The following is a 24,242-nucleotide window of genomic DNA, read 5'->3' on the forward strand; positions in this document are numbered from 1 at the left end:
TGTCTTGAATAATAACGTCCCAAATCTTTGAGGTGTGGAGAGTAACTACAAGGAGCATCTCCAGATATATACTCTTACAATCTCACAACTTCCTTGCATAGAAATCTTCACTTGACAAACCACCCATAAGTGAATTCCCAACAGAGACTTGAGTTATATCAGAGTCACATTCAATCAATTTTTGATTGGTATTCACATATCTCACCTTGCTCAGTTCCTTGGTTCTTTCCAACATTGTAACTAGTTGTCTAACTTAGTCAAAAAAATATTTGACCATGTGCATCAAACATTCTTCTCATCAGACTATTTTTGTTGTAGATTGACTTTTCACAATGAGAACCCCCTTTGTACATTGTTGTTACCTCATTAGATCAAGGGTTCATCAGAATCCTATAATTAACCTTTCTACAACTGATCACATGCAATATACAACAAAATTATTTCCATGGAATGTCAATCATCACATATATGCTGCATCACAATTATCTTACATGAAATTTTAGGAATATATACTTTGGAAGTCATCTACAGATTGTTCACAATCAGATATAAAACTGCTGCCATGCCACAAGACTTGAGTGATCACTTTACCAATTTGGATAGTTGTTCTACCCCATTTGGGTCTCACAGTAATGCAATGAACACTCACCATCCCACAACATTTGCGATCAATGGTGTTGTCCTAAAACGTTCCATCAAGAGAAGACACATAATCACAATGCTTATGCTTACAGCATTATCCGTAGCTACAGACTACAGTGATTTCTCCATCATAACAACAATAAGTTAATGTGCTGAATAAATTGACAATCACTACTACTCTTACTTCCACCATGATCGTTCCAATGTATGGAGGATTTTAACTGTCATGTCAATCAACAAAAAATCACAAATAATGGCAGTGCAACATACCATCACTATATCTAGTACTGTGGATCTCATTAGAGAGAATCCTCATCTCAATCAACTCTTGTATTCAGTCATATGCCAATGTAGTGCTCATCTCCAGCCACAAATTCTAAAAACCATGCTAGTGAATAAAGCAAATGTAAGTTCTGGCAACATTACATTCCCTTCTTTTCTCTTTCTCTTTTATCTTTCCCTGCCACTACCTTCCCCTCACCACGACCTTTGCAGCTATCCGCCAAAAGCTCTAAACCTGGATGCCTTTAATGACATGGAGCAATTAGAAATGTGGAAGAAAGAGAAAAACAACCATGTCTTCCATGCAGACTCAGTATTACTAGGTTGCTCTCAAATTGAGAAACCATCAGGATATTGGAGAATCTAATGTCAACTTTCTCCTTAAATTCCCTCTTTTCCTCGAATAGGTTTCCAAAATCAGAACTTTATAGTAGACATCATCAATTGCATACAAGTCCATGCTACAATTACTAGCAAAGAAATAGTATACCTTCTTTCTGCAGCTAAGATACAACACAAGTCTATTCTTGCCAATCATATTGACAAGATGTTTAAGTCGCTCAGGGTCATCTTCCCATCGCTAAAAATATACTGCAAGAGATTAACAAGTATTGGTGGTTTAGACCCAACAAATGGGAATGAATCAGTATACAATTTTCAACAGACAAAGTGCCTGCATAACTGCAGCTGAATTCTTAAGATTTTGGAGGATCAGGAAATTGAGGCTATCCCCCAACTTTGCCACCTATAGTTTCAGCTCCTAATTATTTTTATATGTTTATAAAAGTGAGAAAGTAGCTCTTGGTATCATAATTCAACATATATAAGCATATAATAGAACTAGTAATCAAAATATGATGTAATAAAAAAAAGACATAAAATCAATAAGAAATTTCTATTATATATTTTGTATATAAATAAAGCATTATCTAAAAACAGACTTTCCAGTTCTTTTTACTATTTATACTGTGTATATATGTCAAGAGAAAGAGTGAAAGACATTCTACAGGAGGTGTGTCCATGTCCAAATGCACAAGGGGACTCTGGACAAGAGCCATATCCCTTCTGGTCTGTTGAATTGATAGCTATAAATAAGTCATTGAACTATCAATGTGTTACGTAAAAAAGGATGAATCAATAGAGTTATCTAAACATTCTTTCTTTTGCCCCCGATAATCATCTTTTGATCTGGGAGTTGGTTTAGGCTTGTGAAGAAGATTGGATTGCAAACATTTACAAACATTCTACATGCAAGTAAATGAATACATACCGAGGTAACAATCACATGACTTACCCCTTCTTCAAGATAATTCATGGCATTATCTGCATTGATCCCACCTCCAACATTAAAGTAGAAAGGAAAAGATAATGCGTCAAATCTTTATGTCGACCCACATAAGTCTCCAATTTGGCAAGATGGACATTGATGAAATGAACGTAGAAGGAACTGAGAAAAGCAAAATTCATAAATTTGAAGAAGACAAGTTATTAAAGCAAAATTATGCACTTATACCATGTTAATGAACCGTGACAATGTGAACATACAACAAAATGCACATTTACACACGAAGGATAATATACCTATGGATGATCACGAAGTTACCAGGGTAAGCACGAAGGGCCTCGAAGGCCGCAGATTGGCTTGCGGCGTCGGCGCCAAGCATTATGACATGGCCACCCTTGAGCCCGTCCTTCTTGTACAGATTCGCAAACTCTGCCGGCGACTTATCCGACTCGAAGTTGGTCACCAGGTCCGACGCGCCGCCGTCTGTCGAATCACGAAGCGTGGATCCCACGATTTGTTTCACTTTAACCGACCACTTTGGATCTCGTTCTACTCAGCGGTGCCAAGAGAACCCGAGGAGAAAGCAAGAGAAGAATGCGCAGTACCTTGTGGATGTCGATGCAGGGGCGGAACCGGACGGTGCAGCTGATCGAGCGAGGCTTGCTGTGCTTCCTCCCCATACTCCAACGGCTCGCGGGGTGGGAAGACGACAACGGGTTGCGAAGAGGGATCGGGGTCGAAGGAGACGACCGGAGACTAGGGAGCGTGCGAGTAGTCAGTGGCATCCCTTCGGGTGGAGCTGCGATGAGGAGAGAGGAGGTGGTGGCGGACGCGGGCGGCGTCACCGCGGGGGTTGGGGCGGCGATACCAGCGATACCACTGAACAATGTGATCAAGTGGAAGAGATCACGAGCAAGGGGATACAATTTTGATCAAGACCGTTCATTTCTAGAATAACGGTCGGATGCTCATCCTCAACTCGGTCCCGCGTGGTGTTTACTGTGCAAGTACGATCGACTTCCGTGGCGCTTTGAGACACGTGCACGGTATAGATTGATGCCTGGAGATTCGTGTCATGAAATGTGTTGTGCTTCAATTAACAATATATTAACGTACAGTCAAATTTAACTAAAACATATGTTAAGCATGATCAACTTTAATCAAGAATTTTTAATACCTTTTTACATGTCATAAATATTAATTAAGGTATATTAATTCAAACAAAAGAAATATTTTTTTTTCACTTTGGCAATTAATAATTTTATATTTTAAAGTGTGAATGATAAGGATGAATTAAAAAAAAAATATAATTTTGGTGTTTTTTTCAGTAACACTTCAAATTTAAAAAATTTTCATATAACATCTTTTTATCGTGTGAAAAGATCATTGTCATCTCATAACATAGAAAATTTTTGTATATAAGTTTGACTTAGTCGTATCTCCACTTATGTTAAGTTACCTTGTCAGTTAATATTTGTTATGATAGGTTTTAACTCTTATATGACGTAGGAGAAGACTCGAAGGTTGTGGATTCCGTTTGACTTGAGATGCTATTTTTTTTCTTTATAAATTTTTATACGTTTCGAGATGCTATTTTCGAGAGTAAAGAAAAGAATCACGAAAACACTATCAAACATGCCTACCTATAGTCTAAAAAAAATAATAATGAATAGTGGTATGATGATCATTCTTAAAAAAATATTTATATATAATTTTTAAAACTTAGAGCGTTCTAAGAGACAAACCTGAAGTTAAACAGTCAAAATTCGTCCCAAAATCAAAATTATTTTCTTTAGTAAGTGTGTTTTTTCTGAAAAAGATAAAATTATATAATTATTTTATACATCATTTTATCCATTTTGATGTACAAAATTTATTCCTGTAATTTTGTATTTCTTGAGCATAGCGAACGTTACACACGCTGCATATAGGAATTAGGGTTTCGCTTGGGGTGCTCGCTTCTCTCCTACAATGGCGGCTGCGACTCTCCGCTCCGTCCTCCGCCGCAATAGCCTGCTGCCCTTGTTCGAAACCTGCCATCTTCGAGATCTCCTCTTCTTCTCCTCCTCTGTCGACCGTGCCGCCGCCGCCGTAGGCGGCACCATGTCTCCAGATCCCCCCTTCATGGTGGAATACCTCGTGAACTCCTGCGGGTTCTCCCCCTCCGAGGCAGCCAAGGTCTCTAAACCCCTTGCGCACCTCCGATCCACCGAGAAACCCGACGCCGTCCTTAACTTCATGAGATCTCAGGGCTTCGGCGGCGCTGGTATCAGGAAGGTGATATCTGCGGATCCTAGATACTTATGCTACAACGTGGAGAAGAGACTCGCCCCGAAGTTTCAGTTCTTACGCGATTTGGGCCTATCGGAGTCGGATATCGTCGATGTCATCCTGAAGAACCATGGCATCCTCCTCTACAACGTTCACCGTTCCATCGTCCCCAAATTGGAGATGTGGGAAAGTCTCTTGGGATCGAGAGAGCTCGTTCTCAAGCATCTCAAGAAGACCCGATGGTTGTTCTACTCCAGCGTTGAGAAGACATTGCATCCTAACCTAAAGTTCTTGAGGGATGAGTGCGGCATTCCTGAAGAAAGGCTCTCTCTCGTCTTGAGAAGACACCCACAATTAATCTTACAGAAACCAGAGTCACTCCGAGCTTTGGTGGCGAGAGCCGATGAGCTGGGGACGCCACGGCTATCTCGGATGTTCGTGTGGACACTTGATGTTCTCCAAATGCTAAGCAAAGAAACGTTCGAGGCCAAGGCCGAGCTCATGAGGAGCTTCGGGTGGTCGGAGTTGGAGTTTTCTTCTGCAGTCAGGAAAGCACCCACCTTCGTATGCATCTCCCTCGATATGTTGCGCAGAAAAGTGGAATTTTTTATCAATGTGGTCGGGTACACCCCTTCCTTCATTGCCTCCCATCCAAATCTCTTGCTATCAAGTCTGCAGAAGACGGTAATTCCTCGGTTTCGTGTTTTGGAGATGTTGAATACGAAAGGCTTGTGGACTCGACGAGGCACGTTTTTGTCCTATGTGAAATTATCAAATACAAAATTCATGGAGAAGATTGTTCTACCCTACAAAGAAAAGGTTCCTGAGCTTCTTGATATTTTGAGAGTCGCAGGTGAGTGTGAAGGGAAATGAGCCCTTTTATTTGGTATCAGAGGAGGATGAGAAGGGCTTAGCTGCTGGTCGAACTCACATTTGAATTTCTCATCAGGAGCTAAGCAGTGATTCGGCACCTTTTTCCTTGACAACAAGCTGTCTTACATCAACCACCAGCCTTGGCTACTGAGTTGCAGTCCAGTGAAAGAATTATTCCTTTGGTGTCATATGGTAGTAATGTTGTAATTGGAAGGTTTATGCAGTGCTCAACACAAAATGTCTTCCAGTTTTACTCGTTAAGGTTCATGGAAAAGTCTGTTCTTTGTTGCAAAGCAAAAGTCCCTGGCCTGTTTGAAATCTCTGATAGATGAAGGTAGATTATTCCCCTATGGCTTCTCTAAAAGTCTATTGAGGTGTGAGGTTCTTTTTATGTGACAAGCTAGTTTAGCATTGATTATAAACCAACTTTGTTTTGTCTTACTAAATGTTTGCTCGAATCATTTTCTGATTGTGTTTGGCACAGTATTGTTGGTTTGTATGTGAACTGCAGGTTTTAGAAATTCTGCTTAGCAGTCCAATGTAGATTATTTTGGATCTTAGGAACATTTGGATTCTGTGCAAATTGATTCTGAACGGGTATTTGGATTCTGTCCAACTTAATTCCGGATCGGTTATTGGTTGTTGGGTGAGTGTGAAAGAGCCATGTTTCAGATTAAGTTATGCAGTATGTATACACCACCAAAGATGATGAGAAGTTACATGGAGTAGTACTTGCTCTGATGATTTTAGTAGCTGAAAAAAATTTAAACGCCAAAGTGTTGTTTCTATAATTTGTTGTAGGTGAGTTTTCACGGATTTATGGATTTGGATGTCTTCAAGGAGTTGTTATCTTGTCAGTTGAGTTTCTATGCAAACTTGCTTGTGTGCTAATTGGAAGATTCCATTTATGTTTATGTTATGTATTGTGATATTTGCATTCAGGGGCCTCAATGGAATTAGGAAGACCAGTTTTTGTGTTGATCAGGATTACCATTGGTTTGGTACTCACCCATTTCTTTTGCATTTAAGAAGGTGTCACTTTGCTTGCAGGTTGAATGGACTTCAGAGAATCAAAACTTGTGTATGTTATACTGAAATGCCTTCAGCCTCATTGGAATTGTTGAGTATGCTATCCTGAAATGTCTTCAGCCTTACTGGAATTGTTGAGTTTGCTATCCTGAAATGTCTTCAGCCTCATTGGAATTGTTGCTCAGGCATTTCCTGCATCAACAAACTCTAACATGCAAACTAATTTATATGCCTAAACATTTTAAAATTGACAACAAAATGTATATTTCAAATTTCTGTAATTGTCTTTAGGATTTGTTTTAGAGTTAATGATCATTACATCATAAGGTTTTATGTCCCACATTTAATGCAGAAATGACTACTTATGATTGTGCAAACTATCCTGACCCATTCTCAGCTACTCTTGTTTCGGCCTCTCCATGCAATTGTGCATATTTTTAATATCACAATTCAGATAAGATCATAAGAATATCGATCATCTTTCTCATATGTAAAATGTTTTCGGAATCTTGATATCAGCTGTTCATCTTTTGCAGCGAATTTTGTGTAGCTGTGCATGAATTGTGGAACTGATAGAACTAACAAGTGCATCAAGAATATTGGAAGGTATGCGAAAACTGCTTTTCTAATTACATTCTTGTTCCTGCCATGCTTGTTTGTAGTTCTATAGAGTATGCTATGAATCTTGTCTCTTGCAAGCAATCATTGGAATTGGTTCTTGGATTCTTGTTCATAGTTTTTGTTTTATTTTTGAGTGTGTTAGTTTATTTAATCTGTTGCGAGTTTGGTATAACAAGGTTTCAAAATCATTTGGTTATTATCTCAATTCTCAATGGGCATATCGAGACCCATAATCGGCCTAAATTGGGCTTTCGCATTGTGTAGACTTGCTCAATGTTTTCTTACTTTTGTTCGTAAGGCCCAATTGAACCCATTACGGACCCGTATGCAGCCCGTTTTTCGTGCGTACACTCAACCCTGTATCTTACTTTCTTTAAATGTTTGTTATAGATTGCTCCTCAGGCAATCAGGTAAGTGTGATTTCTGTGAATTCTTCATCAAGTCTGCTGCTTTTTCTTCTTCTTCCAATTGTAAGTTATGTATCTGTTTTCATTACACAACTGTGTAAGCATAATATAGATTGGAAGTTAAATATATCTTGCAATGATTGTAAGAATTCTTTAATGTCATGGAGAGTATTCAAGCTGAAGTTTTTGTGGAATCGTTTAACTATTGGTTGTTATTAGCAATAAGTAAGAAGGACATTGCAATAGCATTCTTAGCTTAAGTTTTGATCTGCTAATTACCTTACTTTTCATGAAAGCATGATTGTGCCCTGTGAGATTTTTAATCAAAAGCTAAATGTTCCTCTCCCTTAGATTGGTAATTTTGAGGTGTTACTGTTATGTGTAGCAATATTATGCAATGGAAGGTAAACTTGTGCATTTTAATATTGTCACATCTTTGCAATGATCATAAACATTTTTCAAGTTTCTGGTGGTGCTAGTTTCTCCACTGTTGTTTATAGTTGAGTTCTTAACCTATGTTCTTCCAAGCATGTTTGCCTTGAGCTAAATGTAGCACCTGTGGGATTTACAATTGAAAGGTATACAGTAAGATGAAGGCAACAGAGGTTCTTAATGACTTACTGGGAATGGATGCTAAGATGTTACATAAATGTACTTAAATCCTTTGGGTCTCAATTGACATTACAAAAGGCTTGTTGTAAGTGCAATGCCTTTTGTGCCATGGTGCAGGTGGGAGCTAAGCACAATGATAATATCTATATTAAGATAAAGTGGATGAGGCAAATGTGAATTTTGTTGGTGGATATTTCATGGTGGTCTAATCATAAGTGACAGAAGATTGGATGAAAGAAACAGATTAAGATTTGAGCCTATGAGTGATAAAAGGAATTAGTAAATGAGTCCCTCTCATGGATTGCGTCAGATATCGAATTTATTTTGTGTCAAGTCCTCATCATTATTCCGACATTTTTTTTTTGTCATCAATGATGATTGTGGTTAACTATTTAACTCTATATGTGTAAAAGAATATATATATATATATATATATATATATATATATATATATATATATATATATATTAGCATTTATCTCTATATCCCTTGCTCCAAGATAAACTGGATTGTTGGATTAATAATAATAATAATAGTCTATAATAATAATTATAGAAGATTGGATTTTGGAAATAATTATTACATAAGGAATTGGGAGGCAGTCAACCTCATTCCTTTCTTGTTGTAGAACAGACCACTTCAAAACCATTAAGAAGCTTCATGTGTAAGAATCTTCATACAAAGTCGAACGTGCAAACTAACATGTAAGATCAAAACGTTTAGAAGTGACAATTAAATGTGTATTTCAAGATTCGTTAATTACCTTTAGCTCTTGTAGTAGAGTTTATGATCATTTGCATCACTAGTATTTCAGATTTGTGCACACTATCTTCACTCATTCTCAACTCGTTTTTTTTCTGCCTAGCCATGCCTGATATGCGTTTTATATTTTGATATCAGTTGTTCCGTCTTTGCTGTGCAGGAGTTGTAGAACTGATATAACTTGCAAGTTCATCAACAATATTGGGAAGATACTCTTTTTTCTTTATGACTGAATAATAACGTCCCAAATCTTTTTGTCGACACACACGTATGTCTTAATTTTGGGAAGACTGACATTAATGAAATGAATATATGGAAGGAAGTGAGAAAAGTAGAATTCATGAATTTAAATAAGACAAGTAATCTAAGCAAAATCGTGCACTTATTTCATGTTAATGAACCAATGCAATGTGAACATAAAACATAAAAGGATAGGATACTTTCGGATGCTCACGAAGTTGGCATGTATAGATTGATTGTCTCCGGATTGAAATGTGGCATGTATGGTTGGCCTGCTATATATATATATATATATATATATATATATATAACTAGTAGATTAATTCTACGAATCAGTCATACGACATTACACAAAAAGGCACCATGCGTTATTGCTCTTCGGGTTGGTATGGGACCTGTATCTGAGACCAAACGAGGACCTCATCTCGTACACTCATAAGCATGTTGATATGGTAAATGTCGAATCCCTCGTCTTCTTAATGTCTTCATATTTGTCTTTGATACTGATTCCATCTTCTTTGATGCTTGTAGAATCATCGTATCCGCTATAGTAGTAGCCTTGATAAACAAGCGAGACACGCTCAAGAATAATTTGACTAAGGTGGAGAGGAAGGGCGTTGAGGCTGAAAATAAAGTCACCAAGCAAAGGATGTAATATATCACATCAGATCATCTTATATTATATTTATTTTAATCTAAATTAATCATTCTACATATTCGATATTTAATAAGTCATTTGAATCCTACGCTAACTTAAGCATTAGAGAGGTTTTTACGAGTACGTTCTTAATACAATTTTATCAAATCTTGACGAGTAAATTCAATATTTTACCTAAAATCATGATCGAGTTGGATAACCAAAATTCTGCTTAAAGATCATGTGTGCACTAATTCTTGAGATATTTCCTTCTGTCACCGGTCATCGTGACCCTCTAGAAACTTTGATTATTAAGCATTCACTATCATCTTAAACCTTCCTCTTATTCTTCCCACTTTCTTGTAATCAAAGTACTTGAGCTTTCCTTAGTACTCTCTTCTTGTATCGTGAGGGCCTGACTCGTGCTTTCCTTAGGAAAGATCAATTGATAGAGGAGACCGTGGGAGCCTGACTCGTGCCCTTAGCACTCTTTCTTATATTTTCCAAGTGAGGTTTCCTCTTTATTTTTTATTAATTAACTTTCGTTTATGGCATTAAATGATATGCAATGTATTAAATGGTATTAATTAACTTTCCTCTATCAATTGATCGATCGATTAGGATGTCTCAATATACAAAGGATCTATCATAATAGGTGATGTCTTTCGAGAATTTATTGTAATAAATATTTTAATTTTTTAGAAATAACTCTCTCTCTCTCTCTCTCTCTCTTAAAATCAAGTATTTTTTTTAGCTGACGCTATATTAAATTTGAGCTTGTAAGCAAAATCCTTGGGTCATTATGCAGACATTATGGTAGGTGAAGAGTAAGAATTAAGTAAAGATGAGGCAACAATGACTCCCCTCGCTGGAAAGCTCAAAGATTCTTGAACATATAAGATAATGTCCAATAAAAATTACAAAGGAAGACACCAGAGAACAATAGCGTAGTTATGGACCAGATCTCGTGTATCATCTCGATCGTTCATCATACTTGATCAACCATATCCATGTCAGGCCATGTGGCACGAGGCACGGGTGGGCCCGTCGCTCCGAAAAGATGTGCCGTATAAGGCAAGCAGCCAACCTGCGGCCAACCGTCTTGCCAGCGGAAGACGCAATGGCTTTACCGGTCTTAACTGGCCATGATACGGGGGAGGCCCCACGCGGGACCCAAACCGAGATGTACACGGGATTTCTAAGATCCAAACCACTTTTTCTTCATTCTTTCTCGACACACCCGTGCCGTCAAGCATCCTTAGGTCGGTAGCTCGACAGGTGGGTCCCATGTGGGACCTTGAACTGCCTCCAGGCGTAACGTGAGTAGGAGTTGGGTAATACCCGTTCGAGTTCGAGAGTCTTTTCTGTTCCGAAAAGATCGGCCGTCGGAGGGTGGAGATCAAACATTTTGCCACCGTTGTTCCGACTACCCAATGTTTACCAGTAATACTAATGGAACATCAATCGTGGGGCCCAACAAATGTACACTGCGTAAAGGCCGGAAAGGGAACCGAGCTCGCGATTGCACCCATGTGGCGCGCTTTTCCCATACAAACTGCCACGGGGACGGTGCAGAAAGAGAAGGCGCCCAAATCTCGCGGTCGCTCCCTCCGTCACGAGAAACCCTCCTCGATCTCTCCTCCTCCTCCTCCTCCTCCTCCTCCACCACCTATTGACCGCTCCTCCTCCCCTCTCTCATCCAGCCGGTTCCTGCTCTCGACCGATCCGAACCACACGCGCGGTCGAGTTCATCCATCGTCATTACGATTTTTTTCTCCGCGGCGCGTTTGGATCTCGCAACAGGTTTCTTTTAGGGTTTGAATTCGTCGTGCTGGTAGCGGTGTTCGGTGGGAGGATGGAGAGGAGGAAGTACCCTATCCGCGTTGAAGATTACCAGCTGTTCGAGGCCGTGGGGCAGGGGGTCAGCGCGCAGGTCTATCGAGCGCTTTGCGTTCCTTTCGATGAGATCGTCGCGGCCAAGATTCTCGATTTCGAGAGGAATAACAGCGATCTGGTATGCGGTGTGGTGGTCGATTTCAGCTGAATTTCGCTTTTTTTTTTCCGTCCTTTTTTGGTACGATTTTATATAAGGAATATATTGAAGTTTGGTATGTGATTCAAATTTCTGTAGATTTTTGTTACGGATGGAACAGCTATCATGGTATATATCTAGTGACTAACTCAATTCTTTTCTTGTATATATGTCTATGTTTACATAAAAGGAGTCACTGCTTCAAATATATTAATAAGAGAACAACTTATATGTGGTCAAAGTTCAAATCTTATTAAATTCTATACGACCTGTAATGTATATAACGTTTCTGATACTTATGCAATTTGTTGGATTCTGGGTTGAACTTGTGCCTTGTAACGAGAGAGAGATTTTAGGATTCATCTCAGCGAGAGAGATATTTGAGGGAACTAACGAGTGGCTTAAAAAAGATGATGAAAGTTAGAGAGAACCTGTCGAGTTTTTCTGTAAAAAGAGATGGAAAATGTCTATGCGATGGAATTGTTTAATTTTGTTGATGATCTTCATATGTAATCACTTTAATATGTAAGCTGAAGTGATCAGAACATGCATGAGCCATGGCAGGTGAACATTATGTGCTAAAAAATGTGGACATCATGCTGTTTTCTTCTTACAAAATGATCTTTTCCCTCTCATATTTTCCTTATAAGACATTTTGCCTTTATATGCATATTCAGATGAGACATACAAAATGCTTGTAAATGTGATTTGAGCTTGATTTATTTATTTCCTTCTTAAGCTTAAGCATGACATGTAACATTCACAAATGTCGAAAATGAAACCGAAGTAATAGGACATAGATCTGGGTGTACAATGATGTGGTTGGTTTAACAATACGTTTTCTCATTGTGGACATACTAAATGATGCATAAGCAGTAGTTATATGTTGTCTTTTTAGGACAAACTAACACAGAGGACAGTTGTAATATAAAAAAGTAAATGAAACAATTGTTGGAAGGAAATTTTGAGTTTCACCCTAACAAATGCTTAGAAGGAACTTTTTGAGTTTCAGCTAAAGAAGTGCCTAGTGGGACATTTTTATCATTAATTCTTTAGGTTATTATTTTTGTTATGTCCTTTAATGGTTCTGTTTTCTTTAATGGTATCCCTGACAGATGTTTTCTTTTTTCTATTTTCAATTTACGATCTTCTGTCCTTTCTGTTCCATGTGGGGGTTGTGTCTACATCTTTGCTGCTTCTATACTTTTTTCCCATGTGGTGTGCACCTGCCTGTATATCATGTTGTTAAGGAAGAGGACGCAGGCATTTGGTATGGCATTTTAGTTCTTGTCGTTTGTTGTTGACCATGAGATGATATCAACCATACCCTATATGCTACATCACCAGCATGCTCTGAGACTAATGTCTTAATAAACTCTTGTAGGACCATCACTCTATGCTTATTCATATCACACTATACAAACCTTTGAGGTTTGCAAATTGGTCTCTTTTTTTCCCAGGCAGACAAATTACTGTAACAAGGCAATTGAAGTAAATGGAACTGCAGTCGATTTTAAAGTATTGCTGTAGTCAACTTTAAGAACTGCTCTTTCGTTGTACTTGTTTGACTGAAAGTTATTCTATCAGATGCTATCATAATTGAAAATGTGACTCAAATATACTTCAAGTATCATATATTCGCTTTGCTAAACTATTGTTGTCTTAATGTAGTTTAGTTAATAATTGATAATGCTCTTGAGTCGAGTAATTTGAAAAATTAAGCATATGGTAGAATTGTCATGTGCTGTCTTAGAATGTTTTTCTTGTCTTATTTTCTATCTAATTTATTTGTTTATTTTTTTGTTAGAATAACATCACCAGGGAGGCACAGACTATGATCTTGATAGACCATCCCAATGTTCTCCGGGCACATTGTTCTTTCGTAAATGATCACAACTTGTGGGTCGTTATGCCTTTCATGGCTGGTGGCTCTTGTCTTCATATAATGAAGTCTGTCTATCCCAATGGATTTGAGGAAGTTGTAATTGCAACCATATTACGTGAAGTACTGAAAGGCTTGGAATATCTTCATCGTCATGGGCATATACACCGTGATGTGAAGGTAAATTGGTACTTATCTTAAAGAATAGTTTGAATACATTATGGACATGTTAGTCAAAGACTATTCACCTAAGTTGTAGCAACAGCTAGCTACCCAAGTGATATATCAAGTGAAGGCAAAGTCGCTTCTTTGTAATCAAGGGCAGCCTAATGCGTATGCCTTGCTTTCAACAATCGATAGATCACAATGCTTAGTTGTAAAGTCTGTATATTGACTATTTAATAGATTTCTTCATTTTACATGTAATTTGTCCTCTTAAATTTGTGCGGTGGATTGACATAATTTACCTTTCTAGCTTGTCGAAAATGAGTCATGAGAAAGCGAGGCATGATAAAACTCAATAACATGATGTTGATAAGGTTGCATAGAGCTAGAAGTAACACAAGCTACTCATTTTAAGATTAGTTATGTGTCAATACCAGAAGCTATACTATCAGAATCATTAGTAAACATGCAATCCTTGATAGATTTTCCAAACTAGGTTTGTTTTAAGACTTTGAGTTGTGCTTTTATGCAATCGTATAAATATAACAAAGTAGCATCACTGATGTATCCTAAAAGTTGTCAGGATGCACACCTTAAGAACTTTGTCTGAATCTCATTGTGGATTTTTTTTTCATTTGAACATAACATTTTTCTAACCTTGTCTTAGTCTGAAATTGTTAATGTGCACTGCTTATTACTTTAATTGACATTGTTCTATAGGCTGGAAACATTTTGGTTGATTCACGAGGTGGTGTTAAACTAGGAGATTTTGGGGTTTCTGCTTGCCTCTTTGATTCAGGTGATCGACAGCGCACAAGGAATACATTCGTGGGAACACCCTGCTGGTGGATATGCTATCTTTTACTTATTTTTTTGATAGTCTGTTTGTTATTTTGACTATTTTTTCATTCAATTATGGCTAAGGGCTTTTCAATTGACATTATATTTCTTTTTTGTTAAATAGGATGGCTCCTGAGGTGATGGAGCAGCTACATGGTTATGATTTCAAGTTGGTCTACCAATATTTCTTTATTTTTTCTTTTTTTTGCATGGATGGTTCTCACTAGAAATGCTTTTTATGAATTATTAATGCATGATTAAGATTTCTAGTTGGCCACCTGACTTCTATATATTTTTATTTAGTTTTTTGTGTGGATTGTTCTCACTGCAAATGCTTTCTACAACTTATTGGCAGAGCTGACATATGGTCATTTGGAATTACTGCTTTGGAGCTAGCTCATGGTCATGCTCCATTCTCAAAATACCCTCCATTGAAGGTATACATTGCCATAGATTTGGCTTTCTACTTCAGTCATCCTAAACTTTGGGAAATTTTTGTTCACAAGGTTCCAACACTTCCATCTTTTTTATCTGTCCATGGTCTCCTTTTTCTTCCCTCCTATTTTGTTTTTTTCTTTAATTTCTGACAAAACATAGAGGAGGTCCGGAGCTTGGGTGGTAACAATATTAGTATCATGTGAATTTTGGTAGCAGTGAAGTTTAAGAGCATGACAAAAAAGATTCTTAGAGACTCTAAAGAAAAGAGAGAGCTGGTAGTAGTATAATAAAGAATAAAAGACGATCACTATCAATGATCATGCTTTTGAAAATGAGGGAACTTTATAAAATATATAGCATCTGGAAAGAGAGAAAAACTATAAGTGTGTCAAAATACAAGGCTTATGAAAGTTTTCTACTAAGGTGCTGAAGATGGGAAGAATTATTTTTTGGATTACTAAAGCAAATAAAGAAAGACTAGAGATTTATGTAATTTTGGTGTATAAAGGATAAAAACTAAAAGATACTTTCTAATAATATGAAAACTAAGGAAAGATGGAGATTATTTAATGACCATTCTATAGATACCTAATTTATAAAGGTAGGAAATAATGATATACTTAGAAATAAATGATTTGTTCAACTCCATTAGAGGTCCAAATGAGTGAGAATTGTCTAAGATGAGATGATATTTACATAGAACAAAGTGTTGTGGTTACACAAGACAAATCAATTAGTATTAGTGGTGCAAGGAGATAGAGAGACCTAAGAAGATTTTTACTAGAAACAATCAGAATAGACTTGAATGAACTTGCTTTAACTTGAGATATTGCCTTCTATAGAGCTCTAGTAATAGGAATAGATTCATATAGCTGATCCCATATAGCTCAGATGTCATTGTTTGTTGTTCTCATTGAGTTTTTGAAAGAAAGGGATTTTGGTTGCAAAATGATGCCTAGCACAGATGAGTGTAAAGTTTTTTCATGTCGGTGCAACTGATATGGATTAATCAAGAATCTCCAAGTGCAAGTTTTTCTGTGCAAAAATAATATATTCTGTCCATACTCCATAGTTCCAATTGGATAATTATTAATAACTGATCACTTCTCAGGTTTTGCTCATGACTTTGCAAAATGCTCCTCCAAGCCTTGACTATGACAGAGACAAGAAATTCTCTAGGGTATTACGACTGCTGTATATGCAAGCTATGTTCTTTTTATATGAACAAACATCTAACTTTTCTTACAAATTGTACTTTCTATTAGGCTTTCAAACATATGATTGCTACATGCTTGGTAAAAGATCCTTCAAAAAGGCCTTCTGCACAAAAGCTATTAAAGCAACCTTTCTTCAAGCAAGCTAGGTCCCAGGATTACATTGTGCGGAAGATCTTAGAGGGTTTGCCTACTCTTGGTGATCGCCATCAAGCTTTGAAGGTAGCTGTGTTTTACTAGTTCTGTTGTTGTAGCTTGCCAATATTTTTTTTGTTTAGGTATATCGTATAATGACATTGTGGTTATTTATAGGAAAAGGAAGAAGACTTGCTTGCACAAAAGAAAATGCCTTACGGCAAAAAAGAGGAGATATCACAGGTTGGAGTTTCATATCCTTAACAAAGTTAACTGATAATTCTTTATATAGATCATTGAAGCCCAAAAAATAAAAGTGTATAAATATATATATAATAAATATGATGAATTGCTTTAAAGAATTAAGCTTCGTTAATTTCCCAATGTGCATGTTTGCCTTTTCTGAACCAAATGTCCAGTCAGTTCTTTGCTTTAAATGCCAAGGCAAAAAATGGTGTTGGTGAAACTAAGTTATTCCATTAAGAAAAAATTGTATTCTAGGAAAAGTTAAAGGGTTTGTTGACAAAAGAAATATTGATGCTATCTAATAGGCCATAAATTTTTTTATTAATAGACGTGAATGCTAACCTTGTGATGTTCTACTATTCATGATGTCATATCTATTATTTATTTAACAGTAGTTCTGTTTGATGTCTAAAATGTTGTTGCCTTCTTTTCCCTTTGCATAGAATGAGTACAAAAGAGGAATCAGTGGTTGGAATTTTGATACTGAGGATTTGAAGGCTCAGGCTTCCTTGGTAAGCATTTAAATTTATATCCTTAAATATGATTACTTTGATGGATTATTGTATTAAATTCCAAGCTTCATTGTCAGATTCCAGATAACGAGGACAACAAAGATTCAAATGGATTCCAAAACTCTTTGTTTGAGATTGATGCATTGCAAGAAAGAGTGCCAGAAGTCATGACCGTATCTTCTAGTCTTTCATTGAAGGAGGATGATGAATTTGTAAGTACAAATCCTTCATAGTTGGTTGTGTTATATTGTTCAGACATCAGCTGCTTTCTGACAAGATATGACACTACCAGGAAAATGCACCACCGCATAATAAATCAAATCTCTCATCACCTGATAAAACTGCAACTTATCAGAGGTAATGTGTAAGAAGGTTTGCCCAATTTTCTTCATGTTTTTGTAGATGGCAACTTGATTATCACGCACTTTATTCCAGTATGTAATCTTATCTTTACTTTCTTCCATATGTATTTTGAGGTAGCATCAAGTTCTCTTTTATCTTTTTTTCATATAAGCCACTGCTAGGGTGTAGATTCGTTTTGACACTACAGAACTCCTGCTTGTAAAATACCTTTTGACAATGACAAATTTAGTGTCTTTCTTTCAGAACCAAGTCTGATGGCTCTGATAATGATCTTAAATTTGCTGGGACAAGTGAACAGAATGCTCAGAATGGCTCACATTTCCACCACAGTGAGATGGGAAATGGTTTTAGTGGAAACTGTGGATCAGATATCGATGAAAATCATTTAGAAAATGCACTACATGGTTGTCACGATCGAAAGCCTTCTACAAGTTCATGCTCGTCAGAAGTTCTTCCCGTGGCAAAAGCAGAAAGGTTTATTACATCTTACATTTTTATGTAAATTACCCAATTAATCTATTATTTAGATGCCGGCATACATTACTTTGTTAACATCAACGCACATTTCATTGAACTAGTTAATCTTTATGATTGTTCTTGTTTTATTATGTAAAAGTTCTTCCTTGATCTGTATAATCATCAAATAGATATTGATATTTGTTATTCATCTTACACTATTTGTATTGAATGGAGAACTGAAATTGCAAACATATGATTGTAATTTTGGTTATGTGAATTTCTCAAATCAAGATATCATTTTTCTGCATGTGCACACCAGGTGGATGATGTTTGCAGGGGATACGGCTTGAGTTGGTTGCAATTATAGCATAGGCAGTAGATTTTCCATAAAGACCATGTTCTTTACACGTTTTAATAAAAAATGCAACAAGTTTTGCATCAGAATTTGAGGTCCTTTGAGTAGAAGACCAGAAAGTATTTTGTCTCATCTAAAAAGCCAAAGAAATCATATATGCAGGCTATAAATTTCTCAAAATTTTTTAATGAACTAGAAGAAAGGTACAAAGGATAAGGAGACCTTTATTAATACTCTATACTAGTCAGTCCATCTGCCAATAGGTCTAACTAGAATGGCCTTTGTATTTCTACTTGCAGGAGAGTTTTCTTCTCATTAAACATTTCACTTCTGCATTGAGACACATTCAGAGTACTTTTGTGAGCACCAGCACATAAATCACATTATATATGTAATAATCTGTTTGTCTCTTTTCTTTTGTTTAGACTTTGATCTGACTATACATGTCAAATATCAGTTTCAAGCCCCAAAATCAGCTGCAAAGCATAGGAAACTGCAATGGAGGGTTAACACCGCTAGTAATTGACACAACAAAATCATCAGGCATGCGTAGTAATCGTAGTGTCCATCTTTATTACATTCTTTTTTTCTTGCAGAATATTTTGCCTAAATAGGCTTGTTAATCCTATGATGAGTATATAGTTTGTTAAGTTGAGTATTTTCTGCCACAGCATCATTTATCGATGATCTTGATGATAAATCGAAGCCTCCGCTTGTGCAGCAAAAGGGTCGTTTTAAAGTGACATCTGAGAATGTTGATTTGGATAGAGTGAGCTATCTACCAGTATTTTAAATCTATTTATCATCATTTACATGAGGAAACATACATATGTAATATGTATTTCTTTGTGCTCTAATGTGTTGGCCACTTTTTCTTCAGGCTCCTACTCCTACTCCTCTTGGCATTCAAAAAAGTTACAGTATGCAGGTCAGTTCGGAGCCAGTGTGTGCAAGAAACAATTACATAAATAATTAATAAATAACTATTATTCCAGGTTGTTCCATGGAGTTTTGTAAAAAAAATTAGGTTCTTGTTGTAAGATCCCATTTAGTATGTTGTACTATTTAGCTAGAATGTTTGTCAGAAAATATAGGATATCAAATGTGAATAATGTTATAAAAATTCAAATCCTTAAATTATTATATAATTGTGCAATATATAACTGTTTGCAACTAAAATGTCCATAGTGTCATACGATTCAAAGTCTTCACCCTCACATCTGGCTGCACTTTATCCTACCCATATTTTGTGTTTTCCCATTGTCTTTGTAGTAATTTAATCCAAAAAATAATGCCAAAGAGATAATTTGATGTTAGCATAACAAGATGTGCAACACACAATATGCTTAAATTGGTTACATCACACCAAAACCTTGATGTTTCTCATTGCCTCTATATAATTAATTCACTATAAAGTGTATTATATGCAATTTCTGATGCTATAATGCACCAAAACCTTGATGTTTCTCATTGCCTATATATAATTAATTCACTATAAAGTGTATTATATGCAATTTCTGATGCTATAACGCACCTTACATCGGATAGGAAGGAATAAGCATGTGTGCATTTAGCCTAGTTCTTAAAACTAATGAAGGATATTTGCTTGCAGTTATCACTAGTTAAACATGTTATGGTACATTTTCATTGATATCAGCACTGTTCACAAACTGTTTTGTGTCGTTCAATCATTGATATTAAGGCAAACAAAAAGGATGTTGATACTTTTCATTGATATTATTTGTAGTATCGTAATTATTTGTGTCAAAATTGTGACTATCATGCTAGGCAGTAACTATTCAATTGACCAGTTCCGGTCAGTAACTATATGAGGATCACACAATTTCTCACTAGTCATGAGATGCTTTGTTTTATCAAACAGCTAATAGAAGTTGAGTTATGTAGATGTTTTCTCAACTTCCTTCACCATCCGTACAATTACCAGCTGATGCTACATCAAATCTTGGTTGTTCTATGCTGCCACAGCTGCATTATATCTTGCAGGCAAACATTGTTCAAAGGGTATGGTCACATAAATTATCTTTGTCAGTTCTGTTCTTGTAGCTTATATATTATGCCTTACATTTCATAGGATAATATCCTTAGTTTGATGAGACAAGTGACCACTGGTGACTCATCACCATTTTTTGGTGCTTCATCCAATCGTTTGGCTGAAGGAGTATCCTTATGTGGGCATTCTATGATAAGTGAGAAGTCGTTGGTATGTACACGATGACTAATATAGTTAGGCTGATTTGTTTCTTTGAAGCAATGGCTGCACTACTTGTTCTTTTGGGAACATAACATTGTTCTTATTTGTCTTCCCCTGCACCGGTGAATCTACGCCTTTGCAGCTAGAAGCAGCTCATGATAGGGAGAAGGAGTTGATGCAGGAGATAGCTGAGTTGCAGTGGCGGTAATCATTTTATGCATGAATTGAGAAGGTGTCTCAAGGCTTGGCTTGCTAAGATGATTTACTTGTCACTGCAGGCTAGCGTGCATGCAGGATGAGCTACAAAAACATAAATCAAGGAACTCTCAGGTCAGTCTCAATGCTCTTTCCAAAGCTTAATACTATCATTGATAAGCTCCTGCATCAACGAAGTGTTAATAAACTCGTGTCTAACAATGAAGTTTTCATTCAGGTTTGATGACAGGTAATCACTACCGGACTGACTTGCTGATCCACAATACTGTCTCCGCAAAACCAAATTGCGAAGAAGGTTTGAGATGCAGGGTTGCATGGCCTTGCCGGACTAGATCTTGATAATTGTAGGTTGTTCCTTTTTTCTTTTCTGATTTTTTTCAGAAAGGAAAAAAATGAAATCATGGTGGAAAGCTTCTGCTGGTCACAATAAAAAACAGACACCAAAGCCTATCTTTTCATTTGCAAGGTGCTATTGCTCATCCTGGTCTATTGTGTTCCTGTACATCATTTAAAACAATCATACAGGTTAAGTTAGAAGGTTGAGAGGAAAACTAATGCTACAGAAGCGTATATGCTTTCTGATGGGAGGTGAAAACCAGCTTCAGCCATTCGATTAATTTGTGGTGTTTAACAGTATTCAAAAAGCAATAATCATCACTTGAAATCTCCATGGTGTACTTACAGTACTTGTTCTCCTTGAAATTGAGGCTATAATTGCATTGTTATCTCTTTTATTTGGACTTATTCATATATTTAAAAAATTTATATTAAATCTTTTATAATTTTGTAAGTGAAATAAATGATCCAATTTACGCTAACGTTGTGAGTTATACTGATGGAAAATAACACGATATTATGAAGGTTGATATTTTTAACTTTTTTTAAAATTTAAATTAAAATGTCTTAGTTTATTATAAAAATGATTGAAAACTTGTACGTTACCAATTTGTAGTATCTTCACGTGTAGTACTTAAGAGTACTGTGGGAGCCATGAGAGCTAACGGCAATAACCTCATCGATGTGTTCTTACTCTACCATCTCCCCTCGCTGCTCTTGCTATGCCGAAACAGTAGCCTCCATGAGATGGTACATTTCAATGCAACGATAGGTCTTGCAATTGGCGTGTGATCATGATCGTGGATGTTAGCGTCCTCATCATCCGTGATGACTTTCTCTGGATTAATGAATTTCGATAGTCACCATCTTGTTGGGCTGGAGATGATAGGGTTCTTGGTGGTTGTGCCTGAGGAAATGATGCCGGTGGCAATCATGACCATGGCCGGGTGGAGAAAACCTTGGGAAGCTCCATAGTGATTGTTCTGAGGAAATTTAAGCTTAGGGTTGTTGGTGGTTGTGCCTGAGGAAATGGTGCCGGTGGCAAACATGACCATGGCCAGTTGCACTAAGGAGGGTCGTTGGGAGAAGAGATTGAAGGTGAACAAGTGAGGCGTTTGAGAACCGTCACTTCTCTCGCTCTCTCTCTCTCTCTCTCTCTCTCTCTCTTTTCACTGGTTTTGGTTTTACAGTGAGGGTGGGAGGGGTGAGCTGGAACGTGGAGAGGTCAAGAGAAGCATTCACTTAAAGCTCACTTGTAAATCATAATTATAAGTTTTTATTTAATTTTACAATGACTAAGATGTTTTAATTTAAAAAATATATATTTAAATTATTTTTTTATCTATCATTTTTATGTCGACCCAATATGTGATGTCACATATTATATTTTTTGTTGATGCAGTCGACAAATATAGGATAAATATAAAATCTTTACTTTCAAAAGGTTCTCAATATGATTTTTTTAAATATAAGATCTATAATACTAATAGGCTCCAAGTATAGAAGGTATATAATAGACCATTGAAAATGCCATATGTTTGATAATGATGTTTCGTTTTTTGGAACTTAGAAGGCATATGACCTGTATAAGAGTAGTATTTCATGAACTTTTTATCTTTTGTAATTGATGATGATTGTGGAACATATATTATAAATAGCGGTCTTTCCATTTGCCTAAAAATTACATAGAAATCTCCATTCTCATTTTAGACCTCATGATTACGAGTAATTATGTAAGAGTACACACGAGAAACCCACAAGGAAGGGAGCGAGAGATCTCCCTCACCTTCTATTTAAAGCTCTCATCTCGTAAAAGCCCGACTCTCACCCCCTTGGTTGCTTCGCGCTTCTTCTCATTTCCTTTTTAATAGGAAAAATAATGAAGTAAGCATTATACTATCGACTCACCCATTCGGGGATTGCCACATAGCAATGACATAGGCGGAAGAACTCATGCCCCTCTCTTGTGGTCGCCAGTTGGAGCACGATCCATTGGCTCCTGCCCACTAAGGTCTCCGAGAAGGCCGCATGAGCTAGTCGTGCGATGTATTAATCCTTGGTAACAAGTCCCATCACTATTTTCCCCTTTTTTGGGTCACTTGTCGTGAGCAACCTATCACACCCTATCAACTCTTATTTTGGGAAGGCTTGCATGCCTGATAACATAGGGAATTAATGCTAGTTATAGGTGCCCTACAAGCCAATCACGTGAGTGATGACACGTGATATACGTTGCATAATCTTTTTGATTATTATTATTATTATTATGATATTTTATAACTTTATATTGATGATGAATATATCGTGATGTCGTTAGATCTATGTAATAGGAATTGGATCATGATAATAAAATTAATTAGTCTATAAACACAGATCTTAAATATTCTTGTTTATAGGTTACTCGAGAGAGACATCGAAATAACCGGATAGACCGATGTGCTATATACCCATGCATATGATGAAGGTAGTTAGTCTCATTGCTACTTGTGTATCATAGGTAACCGGACACATTTTTATCATTTTCCATGTCACCTTGAGATTTTCTTTATCCGTTGTTCCTATTAATTTATTTCTTTCGATCTCTCTTACACTTAATTATTTCTCCCGTTTTCAGAGTTCTGAATCTTAGATCTTGTTCTTGTCCTGCTCTCAATTCTGTATCCGTCTTCTTTTGGTCTTTTCATTTTACGTGTCTTCTTCTTCTCGTGTATGAGTTCCTGGTTTTGTTCTCTTCTTCTTTTCTTTACTTGTTGTTAACCTGTTTGTGTTCTTTTTGTTGCAAGAAAGCGTGAGGAATTAATGAAGGCTGACGGGGGAAGAAGAAATCTAGCAATAGTAGTTCATTACAGTAGGAAGCTCCCCTCGATCGGCTACAGCATCGAAGACGTCCGACCACACCGGAGGATCGGCTACCGCAGTAGTAGTTATAACGTAAAATATATCTATAACCCTCCATAACTCCATTATTCTGCATTTTTTCCATGGTCGTAAAAAATCATATTCTTCTAGCTATAGTTAATATCGATTTTTTTAAAGTTAATAATATATATAAAAAATACTTCCTCATCTTTTACCATCATATTAAAATTATCAATAAAATTAAAATGACACGCATCAATAATATATATATGCAATTTCGGCAGCATGTGATGTGTCAGGTCCTCGAGGGGTTTGAG

The 24,242-nt window shown here is 36.8% G+C and overlaps 2 protein-coding genes across 9 annotated transcripts; both read left to right on the forward strand.

Moving 5' to 3' along the window:
* The first annotated feature begins 4,122 nt into the window (after positions 1–4,122).
* LOC103975000 (transcription termination factor MTERF15, mitochondrial-like) lies at positions 4,123–7,794 on the forward strand. Of its 5 annotated transcripts, none has more exons than XM_065129820.1 (3): positions 4,123–5,687; positions 6,404–6,477; positions 6,919–7,794. In XM_065129820.1, exon 1 carries the CDS (start codon positions 4,181–4,183, stop codon positions 5,351–5,353), a length of 1,173 nt encoding a protein of 390 aa, XP_064985892.1. In that variant the 5' UTR covers positions 4,123–4,180; the 3' UTR covers positions 5,354–5,687; positions 6,404–6,477; positions 6,919–7,794. The 5 variants fall into 5 exon arrangements, with proteins under 5 accessions (XP_064985892.1, XP_064985893.1, XP_064985895.1 ...); XM_065129821.1 differs by having other exon boundaries at positions 6,404–6,472; XM_065129823.1 differs by having other exon boundaries at positions 6,404–6,434.
* A 3,444-nt stretch (positions 7,795–11,238) lies between these two features.
* LOC103969078 (serine/threonine-protein kinase BLUS1-like) lies at positions 11,239–21,398 on the forward strand. Of its 4 annotated transcripts, none has more exons than XM_065129819.1 (20): positions 11,239–11,675; positions 13,501–13,755; positions 14,461–14,585; positions 14,705–14,749; positions 14,936–15,017; positions 16,130–16,198; positions 16,284–16,454; positions 16,545–16,610; positions 17,057–17,125; positions 17,203–17,337; positions 17,418–17,482; positions 17,732–17,962; positions 18,760–18,845; positions 18,974–19,071; positions 19,183–19,230; positions 20,185–20,324; positions 20,409–20,523; positions 20,657–20,718; positions 20,793–20,844; positions 20,948–21,398. In XM_065129819.1, the coding sequence occupies exons 1-20, from the start codon at positions 11,517–11,519 to the stop codon at positions 20,951–20,953; spliced, it is 2,079 nt and encodes a 692-aa protein (XP_064985891.1). In that variant the 5' UTR covers positions 11,239–11,516; the 3' UTR covers positions 20,954–21,398. The 4 variants fall into 4 exon arrangements, 2 of the variants coding, with proteins under 2 accessions (XP_064985891.1, XP_009380774.2); XM_009382499.3 differs by having other exon boundaries at positions 20,208–20,324; positions 20,395–20,523; XR_010491959.1 differs by lacking the exons at positions 20,793–20,844; positions 20,948–21,398 and having other exon boundaries at positions 20,208–20,324.
* Positions 21,399–24,242: the final 2,844 nt, after the last annotated feature.

Source organism: Musa acuminata, chromosome BXJ2-10, assembly GCF_036884655.1.
Source record: "Musa acuminata AAA Group cultivar baxijiao chromosome BXJ2-10, Cavendish_Baxijiao_AAA, whole genome shotgun sequence".
NCBI lineage: Eukaryota > Viridiplantae > Streptophyta > Magnoliopsida > Zingiberales > Musaceae > Musa > Musa acuminata.

Excerpts from the sequence above, each read along its gene's own strand:
- LOC103975000 (XM_065129820.1), top strand. The coding sequence starts at position 4,181 with ATGGCGGCTGCGACTCTCCGCTCCGTCCTCCGCCGCAATAGCCTGCTG.
- LOC103969078 (XM_065129819.1), top strand. The coding sequence starts at position 11,517 with ATGGAGAGGAGGAAGTACCCTATCCGCGTTGAAGATTACCAGCTGTTC. Across the intron at positions 18,846-18,973 it reads TGACACAACAAAATCATCAG|CATCATTTATCGATGATCTT; the intron begins GCATGCGTAGTA and ends TTTCTGCCACAG. Across the intron at positions 20,719-20,792 it reads ATAGCTGAGTTGCAGTGGCG|GCTAGCGTGCATGCAGGATG; the intron begins GTAATCATTTTA and ends TTGTCACTGCAG.